We start from the raw sequence: 21,692 nt of genomic DNA, 5'->3' as shown, positions 1-21,692 counted from the left end.
CGCTGGTATTTGGAGTCATTGATTAAAGGGTCTAACGCTCACTTTTCAGCCGCGACTTTTCCATACCGCAGATCCCCCTACGCCATTTGCGTAGCCTATCTTTTCAATGGGATCTTTCTAACGCCGGTATTTAGAGTCGTTTCTGCAGTGAGCGTTAGAGCTCTAACGACAAGATTCCAGCCGCCTGAAAATAGCAGGAGTTAAGAGCTTTCTGGCTAACGCCGGTTTATAAAGCTCTTAACTACTGTACCCTAAAGTACACTAACACCCATAAACTACCTATGTACCCCTAAACCGAGGTCCCCCCACACCGCCGCCACTCGATTAAAATTTTTAACCCCTAATCTGCCGACCGCCACCTACGTTATATTTATGTACCCCTAATCTGCTGCCCCTAACCCCGCCGACCCCTGTATTATATTTATTCACCCCTAACCTGCCCCCCACAACGTCGCCGCCAGCTACTTACAATAATTAACCCCTAATCTTCCGACCGCAAATCGCCGCCACCTACGTTATCCCTATGTACCCCTAATCTGCTGCCCCTAACACCGCCGACCCCTATATTATATTTATTAACCCCTAATCTGCCCCCCTCAACGTCGCCGACACCTGCCTACACTTATTAACCCCTAATCTGCCGAGCGGACCTGAGCGCTACTATAATAAAGTTATTAACCCCTAATCCGCCTCACTAACCCTATCATAAATAGTATTAACCCCTAATCTGCCCTCCCTAACATCGCCGACACCTACCTTCAATTATTAACCCCTAAACTTCCGATCGGAGCTCACCGCTATTCTAATAAATGGATTAACCCCTAAAGCTAAGTCTAACCCTAACACTAACACCCCCCTAAGTTAAATATAATTTTTATCTAACGAAATAAATTAACTCTTATTAAATAACTTATTCCTATTTAAAGCTAAATACTTACCTGTAAAATAAATCCTAATATAGCTACAATATAAATTATAATTATATTATAGCTATTTTAGGATTAATATTTATTTTACAGGCAACTTTGTAATTATTTTAACCAGGTACAATAGCTATTAAATAGTTAAGAACTATTTAATAGTTACCTAGTTAAAATAATAACAAATTTACCTGTAAAATAAATCCTAACCTAAGTTATAATTAAACCTAACACTACCCTATCAATAAAATAATTAAATAAACTACCTACAATTACCTACAATTAACCTAACACTACACTATCAATAAATTAATTAAACACAATTGCTACAAATAAATACAATTAAATAAACTAGCTAAAGTACAAAAAATAAAAAAGAACTAAGTTACAGAAAATAAAAAAATATTTACAAACATAAGAAAAATATTACAACAATTTTAAACTAATTACACCTACTCTAAGCCCCCTAATAAAATAACAAAGCCCCCCAAAATAAAAAATTCCCTACCCTATTCTAAATTAAAAAGGTTACAAGCTCTTTTACCTTACCAGCCCTGAACAGGGCCCTTTGCGGGGCATGCCCCAAGAATTTCAGCTCTTTTGCCTGTAAAAGAATAAATACAATACCCCCCCCCCCCAACATTACAACCCACCACCCACATACCCCTAATCTAACCCAAACCCCCCTTAAATAAACCTAACACTAAGCCCCTGAAGATCTTCCTACCTTGTCTTCACCATCCAGGTATCACCGATCCGTCCTGGCTCCAAGATCTTCATCCAACCCAAGCGGGGGTTGGCGATCCATAATCCGGTGCTCCAAAGTCTTCCTCCTATCCGGCAAGAAGAGGACATCCGGACCGGCAAACATCTTCTCCAAGCGGCATCTTCGATCTTCTTCCATCCGGTGCGGAGCGGGTCCATCTTGAAGCAGGCGACGCGGATCCATCCTCTTCTTCCGATGTCTCCCGACTAATGACGGTTCCTTTAAGGGACGTCATCCAAGATGGCGTCCCTCGAATTCCGATTGGCTGATAGGATTCTATCAGCCAATCGGAATTAAGGTAGGAATTTTCTGATTGGCTGATGGAATCAGCCAATCAGAATCAAGTTCAATCCGATTGGCTGATCCAATCAGCCAATCAGATTGAGCTCGCATTCTATTGGCTGTTCCGATCAAGAGAATATAATATAAGAATATTTAGGTTAATTGTAGGTAATTGTAGGTAGTTTATTTAATTATTTTATTGATAGGGTAGTGTTAGGTTTAATTATAACTTAGGTTAGGATTTATTTTACAGGTAAATTTGTTATTATTTTAACTAGGTAACTATTAAATAGTTCTTAACTATTTAATAGCTATTGTACCTGGTTAAAATAATTACAAAGTTGCCTGTAAAATAAATATTAATCCTAAAATAGCTATAATATAATTATAATTTATATTGTAGCTATATTAGGATTTATTTTACAGGTAAGTATTTAGCTTTAAATAGGAATAAGTTATTTAATAAGAGTTAATTTATTTCGTTAGATAAAAATTATATTTAACTTAGGGGGGTGTTAGTGTTAGGGTTAGACTTAGCTTTAGGGGTTAATCCATTTATTAGAATAGCGGTGAGCTCCGATCGGAAGTTTAGGGGTTAATAATTGAAGGTAGGTGTCGGCGATGTTAGGGAGGGCAGATTAGGGGTTAATACTATTTATGATAGGGTTAGTGAGGCGGATTAGGGGTTAATAACTTTATTATAGTAGCGCTCAGGTCCGCTCGGCAGATTAGGGGTTAATAAGTGTAGGTAGGTGTCGGCGACGTTGTGGGGGGCAGATTAGGGGTTAATAAATATAACATAGGGGTCGGCGATGTTAGGGCAGCAGATTAGGGGTACATAGGGATAACGTAGGTGGCGGCGTTTTACGGAGCGGCAGATTAGGGGTTAAAAGTGTAATGCAGGGGTCAGCGATAGCGTGGGCGGCAGATTAGGGGTTAATAAGTGTAAGGTTAGGGGTGTTTAGACTCGGGGTACATGTTAGGGTGTTAGGTGCAGATTAGGAAGTGTTTCCCCATAGGAAACAATGGGGCTGCGTTAGGAGCTGAACGCTGCTTTTTTGCAGGTGTTAGGTTTTTTTTCAGCTCAAACAGCCCCATTGTTTCCTATGGGAGAATCGTGCACGAGCACGTTTTTGATGCCGGCCGCGTCCGTAAGCAGCTCTGGTATCGAGAGTTGCATTTGCGGTAAAAATGCTCTACGCTCCTTTTTTGGAGCCTAACGCAGCATTTGTTTGAACTCTCGATACCAGAGTTAAATTTATGGTGCGGCCAGAAAAAAACCCGCGGAGCGTTAACAGCCCTTTTACCGCCGAACTCTAAATCTAGGCCTAAGAGTTTAAAAATAACCATTCTATCTTTCATTCTACTATTTCCACTGAAATTTCTTGGGCCCACTCTGTGGGCTCTTTCTATGGATAGCGGTATTTGCTGGGGGGGGAATCCTAATGCTTTAGGCAATGTCACAGCTACAAATTGCATAAGATCATCAAATTCGGGGGACTCGGGCAGGCCTACAATTCGAATGTTATTACGCCTCGAGCGATCTTCAAGATCCTCGAGGCGCAATTGCATGGAATTGATTTTAGTATCTTGACTGGAGATAGTCTCCTCTTGTGCATGGAGTCTATCTTCTAAGGTAGAAATTCGGTCCTCAGCCTCCTGCATTCGAGAAGCAAATTGTCTCATCTCTGCCGATAAGAGACTCAAATCTGCGGAGATAGTCCCCAATTCTTTTTTGATACTCTCAAACTGGGGGGTAAAGATATCTACAAGTTGGGAGATCAATGTGTGAGTTTCAACAGAGATATTATCAGACATATTTTCTGCACTGGCGTCAGCCAGTTTAATTTTTTTGTCCTTCTTAACAGGCATTCTAGGTGAGTTACCCTTTCCCTGTGTCACAAATTTTTCCATGTGTCTGTACTGCAGTGAATTAATATTATTCTAAAGAATGTGAAAAAAAAAAAAAAAAAAAAGGAAAAGGAGAAAAAGATGTGTACTTAGGGGACCCCACGGTCCGACCAAAAACCTAAAATATTAAGGGAATGTAAAAAGCAAAATAAGGTGACAAAATGTGAACATCCGGTATCACAACCGGAGATACTTAAGTGAAACAAGCAATAATAAAAAAAAAAAAAAAAAAAAAAAAAAAATATTATTAAATACAACAAACTAAGTGAAATTAGGGCCTGATACCCAGGACACTCTCTGCGACTATCTTTTATATAAACTCGATGACCCATAAACAATACTGATAATGTAATTACTGATCATTCCCCTTGAAGCCCTAATCGCATACTCTAACATAATATAATTTTCTCCAAATATGCAATAGAGCCCACCCTTCTCATCAGCCCACCCAAAAACAACCCCTCTCAGCTACTATCTAATGATATCTACTGTCTAGACTACCTAATGTTACTTTAGCAATTTTTTAGCCTATATATGCGTTTACTTATATCACAAGATAAGGTCATTTTTTGCCGTGACAATCCCTTTTAACCAGAAGCATTTTTAAAATGAAACTAGACAAGGAAAAACAAAGAAAAAGTTCAACAACCCTCGGTCACTCTGCAGGGCACATATAGTGTACAGTTAGTCCATCACCTAATACCGTCCATATCAGACCAGGGAAGTCTTTGGGGAAAATATTGAACTAGTTGATGTGAAATTAACAGGATTTTATCCTTCCTTTTAACCTTTGTCTTCCTTTGTTTCCTATTCTTCCCTTCGATCACACTCCCCTTTTTCCCTTTTTTCTTTCCTCTTTCCTTTTACTTTTTGGGCCAAGACAGAAGACAGCCAAATTTCCAAATTTTCCAAAAACAGACCAGGACCCAGTTCATAGTCTGCAACAACAGCCTCAACAAACCGGCAGGGCGCAAACTAGCCTTAGCAGCCTGGTTCATATGCTCTCTCTTCCTCAATTGCACCAGTATTCTCAGAGATATGTAATGTTAGCCATAATAAGTCCTGCAGATCATAGGATAATTTATTCCAAGCCTCCTTAGCCGCTCAGATCTATGTTAGGATAGCACCTCTGGTCACCATAGGCTTACAAAGAGTCCGCCCCCAGAGAGTAGCATCAACATATATATGCCAAGAAATGAAGGGAGTAATGCAGAGACGCAGTCCTTCTCACCGCTCCAGTAGAGATAGCAGTCTGTTTAAACTGGGCCTGCACCCTTCTCTGCACAAGTGATTCTAATCTCAGGTAGATAATTTTTCACGCACATAGGGCATAGCAGGGCCATAGATCTAATACCTAAGATTTTTACTGTGAGCCTTGGCTTCCAATAATAACAGGTACCAACATATTAGATATAAAGACATACAGTCCTCAGGCAGAGCAAATATGGTATGTTAGTAAGTTCACAGCAGCCGCTCTTACCTGCTTCAAGCCCAATAGCAAGAAGGCATGTACTAATCCAGCAGGCACGGCTCAAGGTTTACCTCCGATTTTTGTCTCCTATCTTACCGGGTGACGTCAGAGAGAGTATCCGGCCCCGGCGAGACTTAACTCAGTGGGTTTATCTCAGCGACCGTAGATGTCCTGATGCGATCTGGCTCCCAAAACCACTAGCACTGGCGTAGAAAACCCCAACCAGGGGGGTAAGTATCTTGGCGAACCAGCACGGGCCCTTCCTCTGCTTGTTTTCGGGACCAAACTATGATCTTTTGGAGGATGTCCAAAGATGAAAGGGTTTTTTTAAAATTCGGACTGCAGTGCAGTCACAGCCACTTGGCTTCGGCGGACTTCCAACCCTCAGCAGGAAACAAACTCTGCAACACGCCGCAAACAACCTGAGGTGGATTTCCCAGGTACACGGCAGAGGGCCGGGAGCAGATAGAAGGCGTCCTCTCACCACACCTGTGTGCAGGTGAACAGTACTGCACCGCCCCCACCGGAAGTCCTCACCCTGCAGAGCTTCTTAAACTGTCATGTGACAGTTGCTCCATATGCAATTCTCGGTGACTAATATATCACTATTACTTTCTATGAGAGGCATCTCATAACTAGGGTGACCATATTGCCGCTTAAAAAAAGGACACATATGAAAAATACATATGTCAGGGTTCTTATACAAAACAGTTCTTTAAACAGCTCTGAAAAAAGCCCTGACTTATGTATTTTTCATATGTGTACCCTTTTTAAAGCGGCAATATGGTCACCCTACTCATAAGCCACAGAGTCCCTAATGATCAAAAACTTCCGTGATGAAGAGAAATCATGCAAAATCTTAGGATGCTTTCCAAACTACATTACCCATGATGCTTAGGCACTCTGAAGTCCAGTTAAGCATCAATGGAAATGTAGTTCTGAAACATCTGGAGGGCCAAGGTTCCCCATCCCTGTTCTAGGGAATTATTTTAAATGCATTCATGTGATACTGTTTTAAATTAACAATTTAGATTTCTGGTCTGAAAACTTAGAATTTTTTCAAAGTCTAAAAATGATGTAAGCTATAAAAGCTTTATCTTATGGAAAGTAGAAACAATATTGTCATGCACTATTTATAAAGACTTTAATACAGATCAGATTTACAGTAGTAAATTATAGAACCTGTTTTGCAGGCTTTCATTTAGACTTCAAAGTTGTGTAGCTATCTATAAAGTTTTTTTATTCACAGGGTGAGTGGGCAGCAGTGATTTCCATATTCGTATAGACATTTTTTGTGAATAATTTTCAGTTGTTAAATACACAAAGAGAAGAACATTTAAGCTTTAATAGTATATCATTTAAAAATTGTAACTTTAAAATAATTTGTGCCCAAGATGTGGAAGTAGTATGAATATTTTAAGCTCTTCTTCACAAAGCATATACCTCCTCTTGAATTAGTTTGTTATGGTTAGTCTGTTGTATGTATCTTTATTTTTTGTCAGATTTTTATTTTCATTTGCCAATTATTATTCTTAAAAAAATGTCCAATTACTTCCAAAGATGTAATACCTCACTGTATTTAGTCTTCTTGTAGCATACTGACTTTATGAACTTAATGAGTTCCTTCATCACTGAAAGTGGTTGGTACATGATTAAAATAACTTTATTTATACAACCATTTTATTTCTTTACCCATTGGGTATTGTACTACTGAATTGTATTTCTTTACCCATTCGGTATTGTACTACGGAACTTTATTTCTTTACCCATTGTGTATTGTACTACTGCATTTTATTTTTTAACCCATTGGGTATTGTACTACTGCATTTTATTTCTTTACCCATTGAACATTGTACTACTGAATTTTTCTTCTTTACCCATTGAGTATTGTAATACTGCATTTTATTTTTTACCCATTGGGTATTGTACTACTGAATTTTACGTCTTTACCATTGAGTATTGTACTACTGTATTTTATTTCCTTACCCATTGGGTATTATGCTACTGAATTTTATTTCCTTACCCATTGGGTATTATGCTACTGAATTTTATTTCTTTAATTATTTTGTATTGTACAACTGCATTTTATTTTGTACCCATTTGGTATTGTACTGCTGAATTTTACTTCTTTACCATTGGGTATTGTACTACTGCATTTTATTTCTTTACCAATTGGATACTGTACTACTGCATTTTTTTCTCTCTACCCTTTGGGCCATTGAGTATTGTACTACTTTATTATATTTTTTTTATTCATTAGGTATTTTACTAATTTAATATATGTGTGTGTGTGTGTATATATATATATATATATATATATATATATATATATATATATGTATATATTCTGTAAATTTACACATTTAAAATACCATATTTTATCTTTGTCTTTACAGAAACCCACTCAACATCAAATAACCTCCTCCAATCTATTTGGGGATCCATTTGGGAATCCATTTGCTTAAGAACATATTTACTGTATTGGTAAGTAGCTCTGATCTAAGTACTAACAGTTTTTAATAATTGGCTGGTATTAATTTTGATGTTAAAGTGGTATAAAGCACCTTAAAGGACAACTACAGCAATACCTGTGGACAAGGGCACACCTTCATATGCCTAAAAACAAAAAAGTAGTTGTATTCAGAACACAAACTTAAAAAAAAAGCTTAGATAATTTGTACACACATATTCTATTTCTCTTACTTCTTTATAATATGACAATGAATATATTATTGAACTTTTAATCTAGAACAAGCATTCATGATTGTGAGTTCAATAATATATGCATTGTTGTGAAATTGGACTTAGCATGCATGGAGGCTCGTCATCTATAAAAACCTGTTCTTGATTGCACAATCTCATTTACGGGTCTCTTAAAAAGATACTAAGCAAAAAGGGGCTAGATTTTTGGTTTACATGTAAAAATCCTGTAAAAAAAAAAAAAAAAAGTTATAAGAAGTGTTTTGCATAGAATCTCGCAGTCGACATTTTGTGTACAGTTCACCCCAAAATGGAACCGGGCCTTTAACAAACAATTAGCTAGATTACGAGTTATGCGCGCCATAGGGAATAAAGAAACGCAACAAAAGTTGCGTTATTTAACCCCCTATAGCGCAGCCATTACAAGTTTTTAAACAGCCAGCTTGTGCGTGATATAGTGGTTTTAAGCTCCATACCGCACAAAAAACAAGCACTGTTTTGACGTGCTCGTGCACGCTTTCCCTATAGTAATCAAAAGGGAGAGCGGGTCAGAAAAAAATCTAACACATGCGATCGCGGAAAGAAAATCTCTGTAACGCAGCCCCATTGATGTCTATGGGGGAAAAAAACTAACGTTTAAACCTAACACCCTAACATAAACCTCACGTCTAAACACCCCTAATCTGCTGCTCCCGACATCGCTGACACCAACATAATGTTATTAACCCCTAATCTGCCGCTCCCGATATTGCCGCCACCTAAATAAAGCTATTAACCCCTAATCTGCCGCTCCCAATATCGCCGCCACTATATTAAAGTTATTAAAGGAACATTTTTCTTTTATGATTTAGAAAGAGAATGCAATTTTAAACATCTTTCTAATTTACTTATATTATCTAGTTTGTTTTATTCTCTTGATATTCTTTGATGAAAAGCACATAGAAGCCTTGTGTGATTAGCTCACCATGTGCATTGCTTTTTCTTCAACTAAGGATTTTTAAAAAATGAAGAAAAATAAATAATGGAAGTAAATTGTAATGTTGTTTAAATTTCTATTCTCTATCTGAATCATGAAAGAAAGATTTTGGGTTTAGTGGCCCTTTAAGCCCTATTCCGCTGCACCCCACATCGCTGCCACTATATTGAAGTAATTAGCCCCTATTCCGCCGCACCCCAACATCGCCGCAACTAAATAAAGGTATTATTTCCTAAACCTTTGGCCTCCCACATCGCAAAAATCTAAATTAAACTATTAACCCCTACACCTACCCCTAAACCTAACGTAACCCTAACCGTAACCCTTAACTTAACCCTAACCCTAGCACCCCCTAACTTTAACATAATTACAATAGAGCTAAATTAAACTTAAATTATTAACTAAATAATACATATTTAAAACTAAATACATACCTGTGAAATAAAACCTAAGCTAGCTACAATATAACTAATAGTTATATTGTAGCTAGCTTAGGTTTTATTTTTATTTCACGGGTAAGTTTGTATTTATTTTAACTAGGTAGACTAGTTAGTAAATGGTTATTAACTATTTACTAACTACCTAGTTAAAATAAATACAAACTTACCTGTGAAATAAAACCTAAGCTGCCTTACACTTAAACCTAAAATTGCAAAAAATAAAAAACACTAAAATCACAAAAAATAAAAAAAACTACCATTACAAAAAAAAAATATCCCAAAAAAAATTATTCCTATTCTAATACCCTTTAAAAAAAAACAAAAAAACACCCCAAAATAAAAAAGCCTAATCTAGAATAAACTACTAAGTGCCTATTCCGCTGCACCCCACATCGCTGCCACTATATTGAAGTAATTAGCCCCTATTCCGCCGCACACCAACATCGCCGCAACTAAATAAAGGTATTATTTCCTAAACCTTTGGCCTCCCACATCGCAAAAATCTAAATTAAACTATTAACCCCTACACCTACCCCTAAACCTAACGTAACCCTAACCGTAACCCTTAACTTAACCCTAACCCTAGCACCCCCTAACTTTAACATAATTACAATAGAGCTAAATTAAACTTAAATTATTAACTAAATAATACATATTTAAAACTAAATACATACCTGTGAAATAAAACCTAAGCTAGCTACAATATAACTAATACTTATATTGTAGCTAGCTTAGGTTTTATTTTTATTTCACGGGTAAGTTTGTATTTATTTTAACTAGGTAGACTAGTTAGTAAATGCTTATTAACTATTTACTAACTACCTAGTTAAAATAAATACAAACTTACCTGTGAAATAAAACCTAAGCTGCCTTACACTTAAACCTAAAATTGCAAAAAATAAAAAACACTAAAATCACAAAAAATAAAAAAAAACTACCATTACAAAAAAAAAATATCCCAAAAAAAATTATTCCTATTCTAATACCCTTTAAAAAAAAAAAAAAAAAAACACCCCAAAATAAAAAAGCCTAATCTAGAATAAACTACTAAATGGCCTTAAAAGGGCCTTTTGTAGGGCATTGCCCTAAAAGTAAACAGCTTTTTTGCTACAAAAACAAACACCCTACACAGTATACAAACCTCACCCCCCAAACCCACAAAATAAAGTAAAACCTAATATACCCATTTCCCTGAAAAGGGCATTTGCATGGGCATTGCCCTTAAAAGGACATTTAGCTCTTTTGCTGCCCAAGCCCTAATCTAAAAATAAAAACCCACCCAAAACGGAAAAAAATACATTGCACAAAATAACAAACAAAGTATCAAAAATAATAAAAATTATTCCTATTCTAATACCCATTTAAAAAAAAAAACACCCTAAAATAAAAAACCTAATCTAGAATAAACTACCAATGGCCCTAAAAAGGGCCTTTTGTAGAGCATTGCCCTAAAGGGACACCGTACCCAAATTTTTTCTTTTGTAATTCAGAAAGAGCATGCAATTTTAAGCAACTTTCTAATTTACTCCTATTATCAAATTTTCTTCGTTCTCTTGCTATCATTATTTGAAATAGAAGGCATCTAAGCTTTTTTTTGGTTTCAGTACTCTGGACAGCACTTTTTTATTGGTGAATGAATTTATCCACCAATCAGCAAGGACAACCCAGGTTGTTCACCAAAAATGGGCCGGCATCTAAACTAACATTCTTGCATTTCAAATAAAGATACCAAGAGAATGAAGAAAATTTGATAATAGGAGTAAATTAGAAAGTTGCTTAAAATGTCATGCTCTATCTGAATCACGAAAGAAAATTTTTGGGTACAGTGTCCCTTTAAGTTAAACAGCTCTTTTACCTGTAAAAAATTTTTTACAAACCCCCACCCCCCCATTTGCATGAGCATTGCCCTTAAAAGGGCATTTAGCTCTTTTGCTGCCTAAACCCTAAACTAAAATAAAAACCCACCCAAAAAAACCTTAAAAAAAGCCTAACACTACCCCCGAAGATCCACTTACAGTTTTTGAAGTCCCGCTTGAACAATCTTCATCCAGGCGAAGAGAAGTCCTTATCCAAGCGGCGAGAAGTATTCATCCAGGAGGCCTCTTCAATCTTCATCCAGGTGGCATCTTCTATCTTGATCCCAGCGGCGCGGAGCGGGTCAATCCTGAAGACATCCGGCGCGGAGCATCCTCTTCATACGGTCGCTGCCGTACACTAAATTTTCAATGCAAGGGAGCAGTTTCAAGATGGCGTCAATTGCATTCCTATTTGCTGAAAAATTTGAATCAGCCAATAGGAATTAGAGCTGCTAAAATCCTATTGGCTGTTCAAATCAGCCAATAGGATTTAAACAGCTCTCATTCTATTGGCTGATTCGGATGTGAGGGACTTTCGGTTTAGGGGTCAATAGTTTATTTTAATATATTTAGTTGTGGGGGGGCTTGCAGTTTAGGAGTTAATAGGTTTATTATAGTGGTGCCAGTGTAGGGCTTAATAACTTAAGTATAGTGAGGGGGGAAGCAGATTAGGGATTAATAATATTTAAATAGTGTTTGCGATGCGGGAGGGCGGTGGTTTAGGGGTTAATAACTTTATGATAGTGGTGACGATGTCGGGGAGCGGCGGAATAGGGGTTAATAATTATTTTTATTTGCGGCGATGTCGGGAGCGGCAGATTAGGGGTTAATACAGTGTTTGTGATGCAGGAGGGCCTCGGTTTAGGGGTTAATAGGTAGTTTATGGGTGTTTAGTGCACTTTGCAGCAGTTTAGTTATGAGTTTTATGTTACAGATTTGTAGCGTAAAAAGCATAACTACTGCTTTTAGATGGCGGTACGGGTCTTGTCGTTTTAGGGTGTAACGCAGGTTTTTTAGCCTCACCGCAAAACTCGTAATGGCAGAGCTATGGGAATCCCATGAAAAAACTTAATTTTTACGAGTGCCGGGACTGATGTTGCGTTACAGGTTAAAAGGCTTGCGGTACACCTATACCGACAAGACTTGTAATGGCTGCGGTGCTGTTTTAACGCTGAAATGACCATTTTTTCAGCATTAAAACACGAACGCACAACTTGTAATCGAGGTGATTAGCAATAAATATAGTTTAAAACAATCCTTGTGAATGTCGTCAAGCAGCCATATAGCGATAGAAAAACATATGTACATGAGTATTTATGAACTCGAAACAGAGTATTAGCAGCACAACTAAATGGAGAGGAGATGTTATGTTAGGGAGGGTTACCGGGAGTGCAAATAATTACAATTATAAAATCGATGATTAGTGTCTCTTTAAATTTACAGACAATGATAAATACTTTGTGGAGAAACAATGATATTGCAATACTAACCAATCTCTTAAAGCATATATACACATTAAAAAAGGTTGCACCCCCTAAAAGTGCTTTGCATTAAGATATATGTAGGTAAATACCTATAGTTAAAGGGACATTGAACCCAAATTTTTTCTTTCGTGATTCAGATACATCATGCAATTTTTTTTTTTTATATATATTTTATTTACATATCAGCAATGATTCACAAAAACAAAAATATCAAAAAAAGAAAATCTCAGATTTGAACATTTAAACAATTCAATGACATTTTGTACTTCCATCAATCAATAAATAATTAATTGTTCTGCTGAAATTTTATCATTTAATTAGATAATCCCAACCCCCGCCCATAATAAAGAAGAAGAAGAAAGAAAAAAAAAAAAAAAAAAGGGAAAAGATTGAAAGGAAAGGAGGGAAACGGGGTGGGGCAAGGAGGGAACAAGGGGATCTCCTCTCCCCCCCTCTCCCACAAGGAGCCACAGTGCGGCGGACCAAAGACGTGGTGACGATACCATAAAAAAGTTCAGCTAGAATACCCTAGATCATCTCGATCACGATGTCATTACCAGGCGCCCAGTAGCACCAGTTCTGAGTTTCTGAATGGGAATATTAAGTCATTAATCTCGGCCTCAGGCATTGACTTGATAAAAACTGACCATTTACCAAAGAATTGCCTGATATCTTCGTCTTTATTTAAATTGGTGTCTCTTTGTTCAAGTAAGCATTGTTTTTTCAGACACTTCTTGATCTCCGGGATAGATGGGGTTGCTCTCATTTTCCATTTTTTAAGAATAAGATATCTGGTTGCCAGAATCGAGAGAAGTATGAATTTATCGTATGGATTGTGATTCTTTGGGCCGAATATAATATTAAATTGCGTAAGGCCTAGAGGAGAGATTTTAAGGGTTTTATTAAGCCAGAACTCCAACTTCCACCAGAGATGTCTTATTTTGGGACAACTCCAGACCATGTGTATTAGATCCGCTGCAGGAAACAAGCATTTTGGGCATTTATTAAAGCTGAGATTGCGGATTTTGTAGCCCTTCTCAGGAGTGAAATATGCGTTGTGCAGAAATTTAACATGCATCTCCCGCCAGGTAGCTGAGAGAGTAGCTTGGGCTACTTTAGAGATTGAGGATTGAACAGTTTTTATCTCAATATTAGATTGTGGAAGCAGTTTGTTCCAAAGGGAAGTAATTTTCCTTAGCTCTAATTCGTTTTTGCTAGATTTGATTAGCTGATAACAGAAAGAAATGGATCTGATGCCATTTTTAAACAAGGTAAGCCAGTTTTCCAGTTTGCCCAGGGTCCAGCTCCAGCCTGGCTCATTTGTTAGCTCGAGAAGAAGATGTCTGCTTTGCAGATATGCAAAGAATTCCTTATTGTTAATTTGGAACTCTGTTTTTAACTCATCAAAGGATTTGACACATTTTCTGTCTGGGTTCCAAAGCTGTATCAGCTTAGTCAGGCCTGAATTGTGCCATTTCTTGAATATTGCGGAGTTTAAGCCTGCGGGGAATTTCGGGTTCCCCTGCAGTGGGAGATACTGAGAGACTTTGCAGTTTAAAGATAAAAGACTACCCACTTTCCTCCAGGCCTTCAGTGGATTAGAGAAAGATTTGAGTTTTTTGATTTCGCCTGGTAGTTCTTTAGGTGGGCAATGAATTAAGGCTAACGGCAGGTAGGGGTTAATAATATTTTCCTCCAGTGGATTATTTGCAACATAATTACTATGAGAGATCCAGTCGGCTACCACTCGAATCAAGAAGGCGTAATTATATGATCGGATATCTGGCAGTGCAAGGCCACCGCTGTCTTTCGGGAGGGAAAGTTTACTCAGCGATATTCTAGGTTTTTTCTCCTGCCATAAGAATTTGCTAAGTGCACTGTTAAAGGAACGAACATCCCTCTCTAAGAGTATTAATGGGATGTTCTGTAGTAGATAGAGAAGCTTTGGAAGTAAGACCATTTTAAATAGGGCAATCCGACCAGAGATGGATAATGGTAGTGATTGCCAGTTTTTGAGTTTCTCCTTGATGCTTGCTAAGATTGGAATAAAATTAAGGTCGTATAGTTCCCTGGGCGAAGAGGAAATAAAGATACCTAGGTATTTGAAGGATTCTCTAGCCACGGTGAAAGGAATGTCCAAAGGAGAGTTATCGTTTTGTCTGAGCCATAACAGCTCTGATTTTGCTTCATTGATCTTATAGCCCGAAAAAGAGCCAAATCTGGCGATGATGTCTAATAGTTTGGGAGTACTAGTTTTAATATCAGATAGATATAATAGTATATCATCCGCATAGAGAACGATTTTTATGAGCTGGTTGCCCAGCTTAATTCCTGCTAATTGTTGTCTGACCATAATTGCCAGGGGTTCAATTGAGACGTCGAAGAGTAGGGGGGACAGAGGGCACCCTTGACGAGTTCCCCTTCTGAGGGTTATCTGTGGTAATGCGGTATAATTAATGATCAGGCTAGTGTATGGTTCTTTATACAGATTCATGATAAAGTTAAGAAAGTTACCCCTAAAGCCAAACTTAGCCAGAGAGGTGAAGAGATGATCAAAGTGGATTGAGTCGAATGCTTTTTCTGCATCAATTGAAACAATAGCCAGGTCTGGTGCGCCGCGGTCGCCCCCACCCTCCGACGTCCCCATGGTCCTAAAGTAGTCTGTGATGACTATGGCCTCTCTAATTTTTGCTGAAGAGTTTTGATTATAAAGAAACCCTGCCTGATCTGAATGAATAATGTTGGCTAAAGGTGCCTGAAGGCGCCTAGCAATAACAGAGCAGAAGATTTTATAATCTCCATTTAAGAGAGCTATGGGCCTGTATGATTCCTTGAGGGAAGGATCTTTCCCAGCCTTCAGGATTAAAATGGTGTTGGAGGCAGAAAAAGAGGTGGCTACTGGGCTACCTTTGACATACATGTTGTTATATAAGTTATTAAGATAAGGAGAGATCTCAGAGCTCATAATTTTGTAGAACTCGTTCGGAAGACCATCTGGTCCTGGTGTCTTATTTGTGGCGAGGTCTGAAATTGTTTTTATTATTTCTGCGTCGGTAATTGGAGCGTTAAGAGTATCGGCCATTTCAGCTGATATTTTAGGGCAGGAGATTTCACTCCAGAATTGTGACGCTTGGGTACAGTCTGAACTCCTGCAGGAGTACAGATCTTGATAGTATCTGAAGAATGCCTCTGCAATATCATCAGGCTTATCAAGGAGAGTGCCATCCTGCTGGATGCTCTCAATAAGAGATGACTTTTTCTCCCTTTTGACCAGATTCGCCAATAGTTTGCCAGATTTGTTGCCGAATCTGTATATTCTGGCTTGGAGTCTCAGGTCCCTTTGTGTTTCCTGGAAGATCGCAAATGTATCTCTGGTGTTTTTGGCCCTGATATATTTTGCCCAGTTTATAGCTGATTTTTCCAATAAGAAGGAGTTATAAGAATTTATTACTGAATTGGTGATTTCTTTCTCTCTTAATCTTAATTTCCTGGTTCTTATAGCACTGTATGCTATGATTTCGCCCCTGAGAACTGCCTTCGCAGCTTCCCAGAATACCAAGGGGGAACCTATGTGACCCTGATTATGTTGGAGATAATCAGAGAATTTAATTTTAAGCCAATTTTTAAACTTTAGATCAGTTGCGAGATAAGAAGGGAAGACAGTGTTTTGTGCGCCCTGGATAAGCAAGTGAAATCCCTGACATCAGGGTTCTGGAGCCTCCAGACGTCTTTTACTGCAAGGTTCTGCTTTATTGTTTTAATTAGCTTAGCTTCTAAGTTGTCCCTTTTTTGTTTGGGCAATTTAGTGGAGTTTCTGAACCTATCGAGCGGGACATCATGCAATTTTAAGCAACTTTCTAATTTACTCCTATTATCAATTTTTCTTCGTTCTCTTGCTTTCTTCATTTGAAAAAGAAGGCATCTAAGCTATTATAATAAAACTTTTTGTTGTCAACAGATTCCAAGGTTATCCCTGTAGCCTCAATCCGTGGGTTGCAGCTTCTTTCAGAGGTGTGTCACCCAACACTCTCAATAAGGCAATCCTATGGTAAAAGAAACAAGAGCAAACCCATATCAAGGTAGACGTTATGTACTTTATTACACACACCCAGGGGGCAGAGCTTTGTGTTGCTCCATTGAAGAAACTATATAACAGAGGAAGATTACGGCGTCCAAATACCGAAAGACACCAGAGACACTTGAATTGGACTGAGACTCTGGGACTCTCCACTCCTCTTCCCTAATTGGGATACAGGCTTGTTATATTTTTTGTCCTTTAAGTGTTTTTAACCGCAGTGTGTGTAATAAAGTACATAACGTCTACCTTGATATGAGTTTGCGCTTTCTTCTTTTACCATAACACAAGTATTTATGTGTTCATATGTGTATATATGTCTGTAAATAAATATATACTTATATAAATACATATGCACACACATATAAATATATATATATATATATATATATAGACACATTCATATTAAGACATGCATATGTATGTATCTCTGTTAAAGATCTTTATCTGCCTTTTTTTCCAACACCTGAGACCTCATATCTTTGAGCCCTTATACATTTTTGTGCAATTTTTTTTAGCAATTTTTATTAGATAGTGTTATTATGAGTCTAACTGTACCTTTTTCATGTGTTTTGTGACATTTTTTTGTTTTACAAAACAGTTAACCAGAGCTCTGAGGTTGCAGTAATCATTCTAGCGTAAATTGCATTTGCGCTCACACATTTGCATTTACTTTCAACTTGTCACACGAGCAGTAAATCCGACACCAGCAGGAAGTCCAGCAACAAACAGGAAGCAGGAACAGGATAGACTTCAATGCCAAAGCAAGGAGTAAAGGCATAGTCTGCTCAATATGTAGTCAGACAGCACTACCCTGATTGGCTAGCATCCAGAGAGGGTGGAGCTGACACACATACTGATGATAATATTCCTCCACAAACCCATGCAAGCAAACTTCCACCAATGGCACAGACAGAGCAAGCTGAACTCTGAACCTTGAGTCCCTGGTTGAATCCCAGGGAGGGCCCAGCAAGGAAGTCACCAGCGGCGTCCCCACCGTGCAGTTTGCATTTTAATATGAACAGAGCTTATTGGATGCTGACAATATAGGAATATCTATTTAGAAATACTTATACCATATTCTGCTATGTGCAGAACATTGGAATGTGAAATATTTACAGTAAATACTCAGTATAGCACTTTATTTAACCCCCTTAAGGACCAACGATGTACAGGGTACGTCGTACAAAAAACGGTCATTAATGACCAAGGACATACCCTGTAGCGAAGGCCGGTGGACGGCCATCAATGGGGGTTGTGCGAAAGAGGGGGGCGGGCTCACGTCTGGGGGCACTGGGAGCGCACCTGGGCACACGCGTGCATGGGGGCGGGCGCGTGCACGGGGGCGGGAGCAGGTGGGAACGCTACACTATGGCACAATTGTTGTACAATAAATTGGAAGAGAGGAGGGAGGGAATTTCTATCTAGGGAATCTGGGAGGGGGTGGGGGTTGGTTATTGAGGGGGGCAGCTACACCAGAGAAACATATGTAAAAATAAAAAAACATTTTATGGCAAACTGGGTACTTGCAGACAGCTGCCAGTACCCAAGATAGTGCACAATAAGTTAGATGAGGAGGGTTAGAGAGCTGTTTTAGGGGGGGGGATCAGGGAGGTTGGGGGCTAAGGGGGGATCCTACACAACAGAATATGGCCTAGATTTGGAGTTTTGTCGGTAACGACCCGCTTAGCTAACGCCGGCTTTTTTCTGGCCGCACCATAAAAATAACTCTGGTATTGAGAGTCCACATAAAGGCTGCGTTAGGCTCCAAAAAAGGAGCGTAGAGCATTTTTAACGCAGCTTCAACTCTCGATACCAGAGTTGCTTACGCAAGCGGCCAGCCTCAAAAACGTGCTCGTGCACGATTCTCCCATAGAAAACAATGGGGCTGTTTGAGCTGAAAAAAAACCTAACACCTGCAAAAAGGCCGCGTTCAGCTCCTAACGCAGCCCCATTGTTTGCTATGGGGAAACACTTCCTACGTCTGCACCTAACACCCTAACATGTACCCCGAGTCTAAACACCCCTAACCTTACACTTATTAACCCCTAATCTGCCGCCCCCGCTATCGCTGACCCCTGCATATTATTATTAACCCCTAATCTGCCGCTCCGTAAACCGCCGCTACTTACATTATCCCTATGTACCCCTAATCTGCTGCCCTAACATCGCCGACCCCTATATTATATTTATTAACCCCTAATCTGCCCCCCACAACGTCGCCTCCACCTGGCTACACTTATTAACCCCTAATCTGCCGAGCGGACCTGAGCACTACTATAATAAAGTTATTAACCCCTAATCCGCCTCACTAACCCTATAATAAATAGTATTAACCCCTAATCTGCCCTCCCTAACATCGCCGACACCTAACTTCAATTATTAACCCCTAATCTGACGACCGGAGCTCACCGCTATTCTAATAAATGTATTAACTCCTAAAGCTAAGTCTAACCCTAACACTAACACCCCCCTAAATTAAATATAATTTACATCTAACGAAATTAATTAACTCTTATTAAATAAATTATTCCTATTTAAAGCTAAATACTTTCCTGTAAATCCTAATATAGCTACAATATAAATTATAATTACATTGTAGCTATTTTAGGATTAATATTTATTTTACAGGCAACTTTGTAATTATTTTAACCAGGTACAATAGCTATTAAATAGTTAAGAACTATTTAATAGTTAACTAGTTAAAATAATTGCAAAATTACCTGTCAAATAAATCCTAACCTAAGTTACAATTAAACCTAACACTATACTATCATTAAATTAATTAAATAAAATACCTACAATTACCTACAATTAAACCTAACACTACACTATTAATACATTAATTAAATACAATACCTACAAATAACTACAATGAAATAAACTAACTAAAGTACAAAAAATAAAAAAGAACTAAGTTACAAAAAATAAAAAAATATTTACAAACATAAGAAAAATATTACAACAATTTTAAACTAATTACACCTACTCTAAGCCCCCTAATAAAACAACAAAGCCCCCCAAAATAAAAAATGCCCTACCCTATTCTAAATTACTAAAGTTAAAAGCTCTTTTACCCTGAACAGGGCCCTTTGCGGGGCATGCCCCAAGAAGTTCAGCTCTTTTGCCTGTAAAAAAAACATACAATACCCCCCCAACATTACAACCCACCACCCACATACCCCTAATCTAACCCAAACCCCCCTTAAATAACCCTAACACTAAGCCCCTGAAGATCTTCCTACCTTGTCTTCACCATACCAGGTTCACCGATCGGTCCTGAAGAGCTCCTCCGATGTCCTGATCCAAGCCCAAGCGGGGGGCTGAAGATGTCCATGATCCGGTAGAAGTCTTCATCCAAGCGGGGCAGAAGAGGTCTTCCATCCGATTAAAGTCTTCATCCAGGCGGCATCTTCTATCGACATCCATCTGGAACGGAGCGGCAGCATCCTGAAGACCTCCGACGCGGAACATCCATCCTGGCCGACGACTGAACGACGAATGACGGTTCCTTTAAATGACGTCATCCAAGATGGCGTCCCTCGAATTCCGATTGGCTGATGGAATCAGCCAATCAGACTCAAGTTCAATCCGATTGGCTGATCCAATCAGCCAATCAGATTGAGCTTGCATTCTATTGGCTGTTCCGATCAGCCAATAGAATGCGAGCTAAATCTGATTGGCTGATTCCATCAGCCAATCAGAATATTCCTACCTTAATTCTGATTGGCTGATAGAATCCTATCAGCCAATCGGAATTCGAGGGACGCCATCTTGGATGACGTCATTTAAAGGAACCGTCATTCGTCGTTCAGTCGTCGGCCAGGATGGATGTTCCGCGTCGGAGGTCTTCAGGATGCTGCCGCTCCGTTCCAGATGGATGTCGATAGAAGATGCCGCCTGGATGAAGACTTCAATCAGATGGAAGAGCTGAACTTCTTGGGGCATGCCCACGCAAAGGGCCCTGTTCAGGGCTGGTAAGGTAAAAGAGCTTTTAACTTTAGTAATTTAGAATAGGGTAGGGCATTTTTTATTTTGGGGGGCTTTGTTGTTTTATTAGGGGGCTTAGAGTAGGTGTAATTAGTTTAAAATTGTTGTAATATTTTTCTTATGTTTGTAAATATTTTTTTATTTTTTGTAACTTAGTTCTTTTTTATTTTTTGTACTTTAGTTAGTTTATTTCATTGTAGTTATTTGTAGGTATTGTATTTAATTAATGTATTGATAGTGTAGTGTTAGGTTTAATTGTAGGTAATTGTAGGTATTTTATTTAATTAATTTAATGATAGTATAGTGTTAGGTTTAATTGTAACTTAGGTTAGGATTTATTTGACAGGTAATTTTGTAATTATTTTAACTAGGTAACTATTAAATAGTTCTTAACTATTTAATAGCTATTGTACCTGGTTAAAATAATTACAAAGTTGCCTGTAAAATAAATATTAATCCTAAAATAGCTACAATGTAATTATAATTTATATTGTAGCTATATTATGATTTATTTTACAGGTAAGTATTTAGCTTTAAATAGGAATAATTTATTTAATAAGAGTTAATTAATTTCGTTAGATGTAAATTATATTTAACTTAGGGGGGTGTTAGTGTTAGGGTTAGACTTAGCTTTAGGGGTTAATACATTTATTAGAATAGCGGTGAGCTCCGGTCGGCAGATTCGGGGTTAATAATTGAAGTTAGGTGTCGGCGATGTTAGGGAGGGCAGATTAGGGGTTAATACTATTTATTATAGGGTTAGTGAGGCGGATTAGGGGTTAATAACTTTATTATAGTAGCGCTCAGGTCCGCTCGGCAGA

The 21,692-nt window shown here is 38.3% G+C and overlaps 1 protein-coding gene across 2 annotated transcripts in view; it reads left to right on the top strand.

Annotated features, from left to right (window-relative positions):
* Positions 1–21,692, top strand: part of DAB2 (DAB adaptor protein 2) — a 347,304-nt gene that overhangs the window by 321,418 nt on the left and 4,194 nt on the right. For both annotated transcript variants that reach the window (XM_053701226.1, XM_053701225.1), the window contains one exon: positions 7,747–7,834. In XM_053701226.1, coding sequence (XP_053557201.1) covers positions 7,747–7,815 — 69 coding nt within the window. In that variant the 3' untranslated portion in view covers positions 7,816–7,834. The remainder of the gene's footprint in view (positions 1–7,746; positions 7,835–21,692) is intronic.

Source organism: Bombina bombina, chromosome 2, assembly GCF_027579735.1.
Source record: "Bombina bombina isolate aBomBom1 chromosome 2, aBomBom1.pri, whole genome shotgun sequence".
In the NCBI taxonomy this organism is placed as follows: Eukaryota; Metazoa; Chordata; class Amphibia; order Anura; family Bombinatoridae; genus Bombina; species Bombina bombina.
This window is presented reverse-complemented; position numbering and strand designations above follow the sequence as displayed.